The sequence below is a fragment of the Spinacia oleracea genome, chromosome 1 (assembly GCF_020520425.1).
Source record: "Spinacia oleracea cultivar Varoflay chromosome 1, BTI_SOV_V1, whole genome shotgun sequence".
NCBI lineage: Eukaryota > Viridiplantae > Streptophyta > Magnoliopsida > Caryophyllales > Amaranthaceae > Spinacia > Spinacia oleracea.
Genome location: NC_079487.1, coordinates 72,211,913 through 72,225,805, shown reverse-complemented (window position 1 = coordinate 72,225,805; position 13,893 = coordinate 72,211,913). Strand labels below are relative to the sequence as shown.

The 13,893-nt window shown below is 37.7% G+C and overlaps 2 protein-coding genes and 1 long non-coding RNA gene across 3 annotated transcripts; all 3 read left to right on the top strand.

Annotated features, from left to right (window-relative positions):
• Positions 1–206: 206 nt before the first annotated feature.
• Positions 207–1,471, top strand: LOC110800547 (probable carboxylesterase 15). Its single transcript, XM_022005862.2, has one exon. The coding sequence runs from the start codon at positions 333–335 to the stop codon at positions 1,341–1,343; it is 1,011 nt and encodes a 336-aa protein (XP_021861554.2). The 5' UTR covers positions 207–332; the 3' UTR covers positions 1,344–1,471.
• Positions 1,472–1,924: 453 nt separating this feature from the next.
• LOC110800546 (cytosolic sulfotransferase 13) lies at positions 1,925–3,252 on the top strand. Its single transcript, XM_022005861.2, has one exon. It carries the CDS (start codon positions 1,949–1,951, stop codon positions 2,999–3,001), a length of 1,053 nt encoding a protein of 350 aa, XP_021861553.2. The 5' UTR covers positions 1,925–1,948; the 3' UTR covers positions 3,002–3,252.
• A 3,795-nt stretch (positions 3,253–7,047) lies between these two features.
• On the top strand, positions 7,048–10,250 carry LOC110781106 (uncharacterized). The gene is made up of 3 exons (XR_008925664.1): positions 7,048–7,270; positions 7,539–7,773; positions 7,906–10,250. It is a non-coding gene; the product is annotated as an uncharacterized lncRNA (long non-coding RNA).
• Positions 10,251–13,893: the final 3,643 nt, after the last annotated feature.

Below are 13,893 nucleotides of genomic sequence, written 5' to 3'. Positions count from 1 at the left end.
ATATAGGGCGATTGAATGACCCAGAACCATTTAAAATTTAAAATAAAGTCAATTTTGTATTTTAGCAAAAAATAAACGGTTAGAATGTTAGGTCACCTCAAAGAAAATACTGGAGTACTTCGTAATATGTAAAGCTACCCGAAGACGTCTATATTCGACTATCATTTCACATGTAAAATCTATGAAATTTCTTACTCAATTTCCATACTTTTTTTCTGTCATGATCATTCTTGTATAAATAGCTCATGGAATACTTTACCATATTATCCACACTCATCTAATAACAAATTCTCTCTTAAGCCATTCTTCTATAAACCCCACAATTTTAAGCCATGACGATTCAAGAGAGACGAGTAGTTGATGAAGTCTCTGGTTGGCTTAGGATCTATGATGACGGTTCTGTGGACCGCTCATGGGTAGGCCCACCCGAGCCAAAGTTTATGGTCGATCCCGTTTCGGCCCATGAGGACTTCATTGATGGGATTGCGGTCCAAGATGTGGATACGAAAATGGGTCCTCGGGTCCGGGTATTCATGCCCGAAACCCGACCTAAGGAAGACACGAATGAGAAGCTTCCTGTGATCCTCCACTTTCCGGGTGGCGGGTTTTGCATTAGTGAGCCTGATTGGTTTATGTACTATGCGGTTTATTCAAAGTTAGCCAAGTTAGGCCGGGCCATTGTTGTCTCGGTCTACCTTCGACACGCTCCCGAGAATCGGCTCCCGGCTGCTATCGATGATGGGTTCTCAGCTCTTTTATGGATTACCTCTTTGGCCCGAGCCGAGACCCATGATTCATGGCTTACGGGCCGGGCTGATTTTAACCGAGTGTTTCTAATTGGGGATAGCTCCGGGGCTAACTTGGTCCATGAAGTGGGGGCCCGGGCTGGAAAAACCGATTTGTGCCCACTAAAATTGGGCGGGTCAATTCCAATACACATAGGTGCATGTCGATCCACAAGAAGCCGGTCCGAGTTAGAAATGCCCCAAACCCCATTCCTGACCCTAGACATGGTGGACAAGTTTTTAAGCCTAGCTTTGCCAATTGGGAGCACCAAGGATCACCCAATAACATGTCCAATGGGTCCCGCCGCGCCTCCGCTAAGCGGGCTCCATTTGCCCCCAATCTTGTATTGTATGGCAGAAAAGGATTTGTTCATTGACACTCAGACGGAATTCCTTGAGGCCTTGAAGGAGGGTGGTAAAAATGTGGATGTCTTTGTGAGTAAAAATATGACTCATAGCTTTTACCTAAATAAAATGGCAGTGGATCATGATCCTGAGACTAAGGCCGAAACTGAAGGACTCTTTTATGCTATAATTGATTTCGTCAAAAGGCATTGACTTATAAACAGGGATATTAATATATACGGAGTAGTTTGATTTGATATTGTGAGTTGTGAAATGTTGCTCTTCATTTTAAGTATGTTTGTGTTTCATGGAATAATAATCATTACGTAGGTTGAATGTGATGTGAGTTTGTTTTGCGGTATTCTGAAAATATAAACCCTGTCAACTTTTAAAAATGATAAAAAAGAAAGTTATAGTAGGAAATTGCATAGACGACTTCTTCAGCTAACTTCCTATTATATCATTTTACACTTACTTGACTGTTAGAGTATGTCTAATAGTACCACAAATGTTTAAGAATTTGTATAATCTCTTAGCTTAAAAGGATACTTTAATACCTTGGCTTAAAAGGACTAAAAAAATGGCTTAATGACCTATGTGTTGCAATGTGCGGTATATGCCCTCCAAATTTCCAACTACAATATGAATACATTATTCATTTAGATACCGTAATGGCAAGATGTGATCCGTACTTGAATACTAATCAAAGTAGTCTTATACTCTTATGTAATTTATAAAGTGGCGTACAAGTTATCTCTCTTCCGTACTTATTATAAATAGCAACAAACAATTCTTTCTCTACATCATTCATCAACCAAATGGAGTCAAAAATGGAACTTGAATTTTGGATGGGTATTTTCCCCATGAACCTCTACCAAGGCTTTTGGTGCCCACTTCTTGAGCCCACAATGTCATTCCAAACCCACTTCCAGGCCCACGATACGGATGTCATCTTAGCGAGCTTGCCTAAAACTGGCACCACTTGGCTAAAATCTCTCCTTTTTGCCATTGTAAATCGTAATAGATTTACCAATATTTGTCAGCATCCACTTCGAAATCAAAACGCCCACGAACTTGTTCTTCAATTGGAGGCTAAAGTTTACAATAATATTCAGGGAAGTCAACCTGATTTTATTGACTTACCTTTGCCTCGACTCTTTGCTACTCATATACCGTATTTGTCATTACCAAAATCTATGAAAATCTCCAAGTCCAAAGTTATTTATGTTTGTCGAAATCCTTTGGATACTTTTGTTTCGTCATGGCACTTTTATCGCCAGCTTAAGGTTAACATGGGTTTAAAGCATTTTTTTAGTCAATTGACAATAACTATGGGTTTTAAACATTTTTACCGTCAATTAAAGGTGATCACAGGATTTTTTCATTTTTACCGCCAATTTAAGGTAAATATGATAGATGAAGATTTTGTAAAGTTTTGCGAGGGAAAATTCCCATACGGCCCCTATGAAGATCATGTACTTGGGTATTGGAAGGAAAGCATACAAAATTCAGAGAAGGTATTGTTCATGGAATATGAAGGGCTAAAGGAAGACCCGGTAGCCCATGTGAAAAAACTAGCTGAGTTCGTGGGTTACCAGTTTTCGGAACAAGAGGAAAAAGAAGGTATCATAGATGATATAATCAAACTTTGTAGCCTTGAAAGTTTGAAGGAAATGGAAGTGAATAAGAGTGGGAATTTTTATGGGTTTTTTGAGAACAAAGCTTTCTTTAGGAAAGGGGAAGTTGGAGATTGGTCAAATTATTTGAATCCTTCAATGGTTAAGAGTTTTGATGAAATTGTCCAAGACAGATTTAAGGACTCTGGTTTTTCTTTTAAGCACTACAAACCCTTCTCTGATGCTCCAAAATAAGAGGGATGAAAGATTTTTTTTTTTGTTTATCTTTATAATTTTTTTTTAAATGTTCATTGTCAATGTGTTTGATTGATTTTAGTTACGGAGTGATTTGTTTAAGAAACCAAAATACAAGACATGTAGAGTATGTTTGGTATAGCGTTTATAACTGATGAAAATGGAATCACTTAACTATTTTCAATACCTAATGTTTGGTATGAGAGGTGTGGTAACATAATTCCTTTGTTAAGGGTAAACATTACTACCATTTATTCTCTTCCAACCTTATGGTACCAAAATTGTTAACCTTATAACAACGTATGGTACCTAACATTACTATTTTCCCTTTTTATTTAGTTTCTTTCCTAAAGTTATACCAAACATGCTCGTAATGGTTGATAGGCACATTAGACAAAGCTCGAGTATGATTATATTTCATCAGTTCTTTAAATATTGCACCATTGTTGACTTTTACTCTCCAAACATTTTAATTTGACTAGTAATATCTCAAATTATGTATAAGTAAAATTATAAGAATTTGATATTTAGAAAATATATATTGATATGAATCTAATAAGACAGCACATGACTACAATTTTTCTTATGTATAAATCACAAAAATTATCAAAGTCGTAGTGTAAATAATTTAAAATCAAAATGATGCAATATTTAAGAAACATACGAAGTATATAATTTTCCCTGTGAGTGTTATTACGAAAAATAAAATAAAAAATGGGGTAGTTACGAGGCCCTCAATCCCCTCCTATTAATCACAACCTCAAGTCTTATATGAGACCAGCCACACCATCAACTTGATGGTGTGACATGTTCACACTTATAAATAAACCCAACACGTTTAAAGGCAGAAAACAAAGTAACATCGGCATAGAAAATAAATAACATCAGTATAGAAAATAAAGTAACATCAACATAGAAAATAGAGTAACATCAGTATATACAAAGAAACTCTAACATGAAATTGAAGAAAACGCAATAAAACAAAAAAGTAACCGCGAATACAAGGTATAAGTAACATCAGCATAGAAATTCAAGTAACACCAATTTATATAAGGAACCTCTAACATGAAATTGGAGAAAATGCAATAACTAAAAGTAACATCAGCATAAAAGGTCAAGTAACACCAGTCTATACAAGGAACATCGAACATGAAATTCAAGAAAATGTAGTAAACACAAGAAAATAACCGCGAATACAACGTACAAGTAACATCATCATAGAAACTCAAGTATCACCGGTCTATACAAGGAACCTCTTACATGAAACTGCAATAAAGCAAAAAAGTAACCGCGAATACAAGATATAAGTAACATCAACATAGTAATTCAAATAACACTAGTTTATACAAGGAACCTCTAACATGAAATTGAAGAAAATGCAATAACTAAAAAGTAACATCAGCATAAAAGATTGAGTAACACCAGTCTATACAAGGAACCTCGAACATGTAATTCAAGAAAATGTAGTAAACACAAGAAAATAACAGCGAATACAACGTACAAGTAACACATCATAGAAAGTCAAGTAACACTAGTCTATACAAGGAACCTCTTACATGAAACTGCAATAAAATAAGAAAAAAACGACGAATACAATGTATAAGTAACACCAACGTAGAGTATCAAGTAACACTCGTCTATACAAGCAACCTCTAACATGAAATTCAAGAAACTGCAGTAAAACAAAAAAAAGTAACGGCGAATACAATGTATAAGTAACACCAACATAGAAGTCAAGTAACACTCGTCTATAACTTTCTCCATACTAGTTGCGCGCGTCACACCATCAAGTTGATAGTGTGACTGGTCACACATGAGACGCACTGTAATCACAATCATAAATCATGGAGCTCATTTGGAAAGAGGAAAAGAGACCGAAGCTCCACCTGTTAGATAAATAGTCTTCAGTCTTCACTTTGATTTGGTGGGAGGATTTTTCCACATGGAATATGTAGGGGAATACAGTTAAACATAATAACATGTGCGGAACAATCCCCAAAGCCAAGAAACATGTTTAAAGCACATATTAAGCAAACTTACATTCGAAGCGGGTTTTCCACAATAATCCGTCAACGAACACGAACAAAGAACTCCACTTGTCGTTCCTCTACTTGGTTCACCGACACGATAAGATCCGTCTTGATAATCGTAGCTTAGACAATTGATCAAGAGATTTGCCTTTTGGGATGAACACACTATGGAGGCACAGAGAGAATTAGGGTTCTCTGTTTTCTCCTAGGGTTGTGTGTAATCTGAAATGTGATTGCAGTAAGTTGAAAATTAGGTCATAAGGTTATTTACATAACCTTACTAACCGACCAAGCCCGGAGGAAAGGCCGGCTAGCAAGCCACGCGTGAGACAAGCACAGCGCGCTGGGCCTTGGGCCTCGCTGTTGTGGCTGTGTCGCTGCATAGGCCCGCGCGCACACGCGCAGCTCCGCTCGGCCATGGGCCAGCGCTGCCGTGTTGCCTTGGCCCTTGCTTGCTCGCCTAGCGCGCGCCCATGGGCCTCGAGTGCTTCGTGCACTTGGCTCGTGGGCCGCTCTTCGTATTCGCGTTTAATATATTTCCGATATATTATTTATCGTTTCGTATACGACGAATCACCGTCATACGATACGATTTATTCGTTTCGCCTAGCTTACGAATATTCGCGATACGATATACGATTCCGATGCAAGGTCGTATCGTATAATACGTTTCCAACTTAAATCCCGAAAAGCTATTAAATGAATTTCCGATTCATTTAATCCGGTGATCTGTTACGTGTCATTGGTGTGACCTTGTAGGTTCAGTCAAGAGTAAGTTGTGAGTTCAATATCCATTAGAACTCACTGATCGGAAGCATTGCTCCAGCTAGCTGTTCCGATCACTTGATCTCACTGAATTAATTGTTCGCAATTAATCTGAACCTTGGTATTAGACTTAATGCACCTTGGGTGAAGGACATATTTCCTTCAATCTCCCACTTGTCATTCAGACAAGTGTGCATCCACATTCCTTTGTCACTTAGTGTTACTTACTGAACATAAGGTAAGATCCAAGCCATCCTTATTAGGTCAAGAAGTGTTTCTCGGATTACAGAGTTCAACTGTCAAACTTTTGTAGAAGGTTAAGCCTAACCATTCTGAGCACGGCCATGCATTACAGTATCTAACTATCCGAGAGGCCTTGTTACACAACAAACACCATATCCTATCAAAGATAGGAGGACAATCCATTCTTGCAATCTATGAACACTCACTTTGATTCATAGTACGCCCAATAACTGCTTTTATAGCCTCCTTTTACGGTGCGACGTTTAGCTAGTATCAAAGCGAACTAATTCTCAAACGAGCAGACATAATCGCTCATGTTCTGAGGAACGGTTTCTAATCACCATTAATGAGAACTACCTATGACATGACTTTATTCTCTTAAAGTGTTCTCATGGTCAATCCGATACAAGATCCAATAAGTATCTATGCAAATGATTTCTGACATCCAGTCCATCTAGTTCAAGAAACAGAACTATAAATCAACTTGCAATCTAATCTTCATTAGTCATTGGTCGTCCACTTTTCAATGACCTGGATTAGGGATCCTTTGTGACTTCAATATTCAAGTTCACTTATGGGTGTTTCTTTGTCGAAGAATCCATCTTGACATCCCATTTGAATGATTTGAATCACATGGACTTATCATTTAATACTAAACCAAGATTCACTAGTACAAAATAGGGAATAGAAAACGCTAAATAGAGAACTGTTAAGTTTGCTAAACGTTTTCTAGGAGTATAGAGAACGCATTTCTTTAATAACAGTTGTGTGAAGAAAAGAATAGAGTGCTGTTATCTTACCTAACCGTCTTGTATTTTTTACCATATCAAAAATAAATAATTAAATTAAATTAAAATACTTAATAGAATAGAAAGCTGTGTCCAATATAACCGTCTTATAATCTTTTACAAAATTATTTTATGATAAAAAAATAAACCTTAATTTAAAACCTTTATTTTTAATTGAGTAAAGACTAAAGACGTTGTTTTGCAAATCATTATCCTCACTTAACAAAATTTAACCATCTTTTTGAAAAACAAAAATTAAACAATTTATAAGTAAAAAAAAACCCAAAACAAGAAACGCACATAATTAAGCAGCGCACAATTAAATTGCTTATTGCTTATTCAACCCTCAACCGCCGCTACACATCTGCACCACCGTTCTGTTGCACCGACCGCCATCTGACTGCTTCGCAACCTCCGGTGGGCGCCAGCTTCCAAATTCTGAGGTTAGTGTGGTTAATTTTGTTTTTTTATACTACTAATACTAATTTAACTAATAACCTAGGATTGTGAATCAAAGAATTGTACCTTGTTAATTGCAAAAATAAAAAGAAGATTAAGGAATTCTCGTGGTAAATTACTTACACATATTAAATATTTGGCCGAATTGCTTGATGAATTACCGTCAAATTGCTTGAAGAAGAATGAATTACGAACTTCTGGTCTAATAAAACTTATTTTATTTTAGTTAACAATTTAACATGGTTGGGGCAGAATAAAATCGAAATTAATCAGTTACTGAAAGAAAGAGGTTTGGAGTAGAAGACATGGTTGAAACCGTACCCAAGCAGGCTGTAAGGAGTAAGACAGAGAAAGAGGGGGAAAAGAAAAATGAAGTGAGTGAAATAATATTGAATTTGCAGATGATTCGCAGTCTTTTCCAGGTTCAAAAATGCATCTAGATCAATGGTCTTTTCTCGACAATGCCACTAACTGAACGTTGATGATGGTATGTGATGTCTGATTTTGTATTGCCTTTCTCGACACCTGCTATTCAGTTTCCTATGGCATCTTTTTTCGTTGATCACTTAATGACACCTTGATTTTCTGATTTTCTCTTCCCCTTTTTCGAATGATGCAGGTCTACCAAGGTCTTGATGTCAGCTCCTCAAAGCCCTCACCTAGTGATATAAAGGTGCCTTTGATTTAGTTTTTTCCGAAGAATTTATTGTTGGTTGTATTCAGAATTTCAGATACTGAAGCTCCTCCAGTTGTGCAAACAGTTAAGTAAAATCACTCCACCACTGAATCTTAAACTTGTATTTCAACTGTAAGCTTTTGAAAAGTACAATATATGCAATGGGACATGGTAAAAAGTGAGGTTTGCCTTACTTTCATCCCACATCCTAGATTTTACCACTCAACACTCAGTGTGCAGTTGTCTGAGTATATTAGTGGTTTCACTCATTAAAATGTTAAGTGATAACAGCTAATAGTCATTTAAGTTAACTCAAAATAGATCACAAGTTCTACTTCGCATCCTTGAGGCTCAAATTTCAGCTGATGGGACGCTAAGATTTCAGTATTTGTGTTTTTTCTATAATGTGTATGGCAAATTTTGCCACCAAGTTACGGTGTCTCTTGGCCTCTCTTTATTGGGTGCAGTAGCATTTCTTTTGCTGGTAATTCTCACTGCTTCAAAGCTCCATAAAACAGCCTAATAATATTGTCTACTTAACTTTGTGGTTAGACCTTGGGGCTGTTGGCAATGACAATGGAAAAAAAGTAGCTTCCTTTTATTTCTGATTTACTTCCTGAGTGTGATTTTTCAGCTGCTGAAAATGTGCAAAGATTATTGTCTGTGTTTGTCTGGCGATATCCTAAGTTTGGAATAAAAAAAGACTTCAACTTCTTTTTTTAAATTGTATCCCTTAAGAACCGTACAGGCACCTTTAGTTGCTAGCTTATTCTATATATATATATATATAGCTTAATCTATATATACATGGTTTCCTTTAGTCATCAATTTACGTCGTGAGCCCCTGTAGCCTTAGAATTGATTACGCCCTGATTTTCTGATGCTAGGAGGTTTACCTTTTTACTTGCCCAATATGTAAGTAAAGTTTGAAAACCCCTTCTTTTTATTTTTTCATAGAACTCCCAACATCCTTTTGGAACCTGATTGCAACATCATTCCATAGCTTGGGTGTTTCTGTATGACACTATGGCATGTCTGCTCAGTTACTGTCCCGTGTTTAGTTGACATGTCATGAGTTAATGCGCACGGATACTTGGTGCCATGTGGCCACTGGCCAGTGTGCCCACTCACTTGTTAGCTTTCCTATGATTGTCTCTTGGCCTTCATATGCATCTAATTGCTAAGTGCATATACTAATATGTGTACCAGCTTCACCATCATGCCAGTAAGTGCTTTGTCGCTGTTCTTATTAAATTAAAATTTAGAAATACACTAAGAAAATCCATTACTTCTTGTATATATATAAAATTGGCAGGTAAAAACTGTTGCGTCTTCTAGTTTATCCTGATGGAAAGATCTTGTTATTACTCTCTTGCAGATGTAAGAGTTGATTCATCATTTGATAATACCTTCCTATGAGAATATAACGTGAAAGACAGAGGGAGCTTCGGGTATTAGGCTGTTTCGGATTTTTCTCATAATAACGCATTCAGTAGTTGTGCCTTGTATTTCTGTTATTTATTGTAAGGAAATTCTAATTATTATTTGTTACGGGGAAAAGAATTATTTGGCCGTGCCCAACTACCCATGTTGATATATAATCTGTGATGAATGACGAGGATACTGTCACAAAATAACTAAGTATCAGATATTCAGATCAACCAAACTGAACAAAAGATATTCTGATCAGCCTTTCATATGTTTTATGATCTATACTTTCTTGTGTAACTTAATGATGTTTCCTTTGAAATTACTGGGTATTGCTGTTGATGAAAAATCTTTCACGCAAACTTTAGTTAATGTTCATTGTGGTACTGTATCGCCTATATGGTCTGTTGTCAGCCTGTATTCTGAATTATCTAGTACTTGCATGATCGAAACTGATCCTTTACTATTAAGATCTTAAATGACTGTTCTGCTACTTCGTTTTTGTGTGATTTTTGTTGAACCAGAACCTCTGTAGCTTTTATGTTCCATTGTTGAGAAGCTTGGCTGTGATGTATTACATGTTTCAGGGAATTCCGGAGTGCTGCAAGCTGAAGTTTCTCCAGTCGCGCGAACACCGACCTTTTGCTGCTCCTACTGATGTGCAGGCTCATTCAAGAACACCACATGCTGATTTTCTTGCTTGATTAATGAACCTGTACAAAGAAGGGGAAGGGTATTGTTGCATCATGTTTTTTTCCCTTTCCATTTTGTAAACGCATAGAAGTAATTGTAAAACATACGTTATTTTTAATATATTTAATGCTTGTTTATGCAAAAAAAAAAAATTTTTTTTTAATAAAAAAAGGTGGAATAGAGGATGGTTATCTAAGAACACCGTCCTCTATGTTTATGTAAAAAAGGAAGAATAGAGTACGCCTATCTAAGCAGCTGTCCTCTATTTTAATAAATACATAACAGTTAAGTGTTTCAACCGTTCTCTATTCCTTCTACGGAAGGGAATAGAGAACGGTTAGCTGAGACCACCGTACTCCATTCATATGTATATAGAACGTCTATCCCAACCGTCCTCTAAACTATAGAGATCGCTTAGCAGGAGAACGCTCCTCAGGCGTCCTCTAAAGCCTATTTTAACAGTTCTCTATTCCCTTTTTTGTAGTAGTGATTAAATGAACTATGAAATATAATTTCATAAATGATAAATGTTTAAACCAAATGCTTACCAATTTGTGGGCCTCTAACCCAAAATCAAGCATTTAATGTTTTACAGATATAGGCCTTTCACCCAATACTTAAAACATTCATGGAACTCAAACTTGATTCCATATCTGCATATAAATGTTGTGTATCACTCAATGCAGAGGTTTAGTTTATCATACTTTGCTATCCTTAGCATCTTTTCTATCGAAAGCCTTTCGATGTAAGACGAAAAGATCTTTGAATATGTTTCTAGAATGATCTAGTCTTTCGTTGCTGTTTAGAATGATAATCATATCTAAAATAGAAAATCATCCAGGTAGCAGACTTGTGATCAACCTGAGTTCATTGAAGAACTCCCACTAAAAACAATTCCCTTTTATTGCTTCTTAGGCAACAATGAATTTATTTCAATTGTGTAGAATTTCAAATGATGCTTCCTTTTGGAATGCTCCAACCAGTTCACATAGATGTGGGAGATACATCTTTCAACTGAGAACTTGGAAACTAATCATTGATTCAGTTTCCCATGCATCACATATGGTTTAGAACCTATGTAACCACCTTTTAATCACGACGCCTAATTGCCCGTGTTTGTTTGTGGTTTGCCTACCAACAAGATTCAACTTTTGCTTAGGCAAATGCATGTAGCATCAAAACTTTAGTTATCTTCACTTCCTCTTATCAAGTGCTCATCCTACATATCCAAATGTATTGGATGTTCTTGATACTGTTCCAATGATCTTTGATCCAGATCAATAGAGATTGGTATAAACTCGTCACGATCCAATGTTCACGAGTTATCTTGGCGATCTATATATCACATTATACATGATTGATTGTAATGCAAAAACCATTCGCATTTTAAAATCCATCCTGTGAGGGGGTCGAAAAAGCACGAGGCTAATGCGTGACCTCGTCCCTCGTGGGTGTGACGCTTCTTTTTGTCAAATCAAGTGTAATTGGATTTCCTGTGAGTTTACACCCAATTGACTAGTAATATAGGATTCGCCATTCAGTTTTTAACGACAATGAGAAAAACTGACAAAACCCGGTTATCGTGACATAAAGGGAGTGCAATTATGTTTGACCACGACGGCCGTAGGTTCCCTTGTGATCCCTGGTGGTGGGGATCTCTCAACGTACACCCGCAGGGTAGAGATTGAGGGTTCGGGGGACAGTAACTACCGAGAGGAGTACTCGCTCTTCGATAACTCCATAGGCAGGATATCCTTACTAGCTCAGCATAAATAATTGAAGGGACATGCGTTAACTATTAAACTAATCTGAGTCGATTTTAACAATATGCAACATATAATACTAGATCGAGCGCGATTATCTGATTTAGATTGTTTTAAGGGACCTAGCATGATAACCAAATTTCCCAAAAATATCATATTTATTAAGCGTGATCGAACAATCAGATTTTAGTTAGTTTAACAGTTCATAAAAGGGCGAGGAAAGCAATTAAACCATGGAAAAGGGACACATTACGACGCACCCTTGAGAGGTGCGTCACGGTTCTCAGAAAACTAACCACTTTGACTTTGCTATTTCTCCTTTTATTTAACGAATCTCAAATTATGGGACGGGATACGTTCTGTTTGATTTATGGATCGATTGCGACAGAACGCGTGATCAGTTTTTGCAGCGTGAGGCTTAGGCTTAGGGGTTTAGAGTCAATACTCAGAATAATAATTGTGTGTTGTTGTGTTCCTTTCACGTCGAACTTAAAGCCCTATTTATAGAAAAGAGTTCGTGGAAAGATAGAATTGCAGAACTCTAATCCACGAGGAATTAGGAAAAAACACGTACCAGGTATTTTCAGCGCCCAGGCCTGGGCGCCGAAGATTTCGGCGCTCAGAGCCAGGCGTTGAAAATAGGACCTGGGCTGTTTTTCTTAGTCAGATTCGGATTCCTAGAATCCGGAGTATTTGAGTTTTAATTGAGTCTTTTAGTGCGTATTAACCTTGTGACGGGATGCGTCTGGGCCCGTTACGAACTCTAGGCTCGTTAGGATTTTAATTAATACGTGACTCTTACTTTCAAATCATATTAGGAATAGGATTCTCTCGCAATTTCTATCTCATTTAGGATTTATGTTGGAGTGCAACACCTAATTCTGACAGGTTTTTATCTTTTATGACTTGCCACTTTTAGCAACTACCCATTACGGCAGTTACTATTTTTAGCAGGTTTCCATAAATAGCAGGTTTCTATAAATAGCAGGTTTCGGGTGAAATGAAAAGGGGAATTGAGATTCCTTATTTTATAGGAGATGCGTTGTCAAGTGGAGATTTATGTTCTCATCATCGAACCTTCCCTTTCGGGAATGGGGACAAAAGTAGGTGTCTACAGTTAGCCCCCACTTTGACTGAGTCTTGGAGTAAGACGATGGTCAAAGTACTAGACGGAGTGCGTCGCACAAGCCATGGTGACCTGTTTTGGCGAGGGTCTCACGAGCCCCCGAGTGATAACATTTGACTTAAGGGTCATCACTTGAAGTGTCGACATATCCCTCACGTGTCATTGGGATTTGTCAACGGATAGTATAGAAACTTCCTCACTTTGTCATTGGAAGGATCTAAAGAAGTGTAGAAACTCCCTCACTTTGTCATTGGGAGTAGCTACAGATGTTTTCGAAATCAAAGCTATAAAGTGTAATTGGGCCTGGCCAAGCCCAACCACGAGGTAAAAAATATTTTTAAAGATTCTCATTTTCAGGGCTAGCTAAACGAGAAAACCCCCTTGTTTTTATGGGACGTAAAACGAAGGAAAATCCAGCACATCATTCTTTTTTGGAAAAACGGAAAACCAATCTTTGGAAAAAAGGAAAGCTACTCACATCGTTCTTTTTTGGAAAAACGGAAAACCAGAAAAAGTTATCAGGGCAACGACTAAGGACCTGCGCGGTTAGTGACGCAGACCCCGCCGGCTAAAGATGGCGAGCCTGTCCGCTAAGGGTGGACACCCCGTCCGATAGAAGTGGACGAATCTATTTTTGAAAATTTGAAAATAAGGACCTACGCGGCTTGTGACGTAGACCCCGCCGGCTAAAGATGGCGAACCTGTCCGCTAAGGGTGGACACCCCGTCCGATAGAAGTGGACGAATCTATTTTGAAATTTGTTTTGTGTTTATTTTTTGAAAAATGAGGACCCACGTGGTTTTGCGCCGTAGACCCCGCCGGCTGAAGATGGCGAGCCTGTTTCATTTTGTTTTTGAAGATTCTATTTTTCGAAAACTGAGGACCTGCGCGGCTAGTGACGCAGACCCCGCCCGCTGAGAG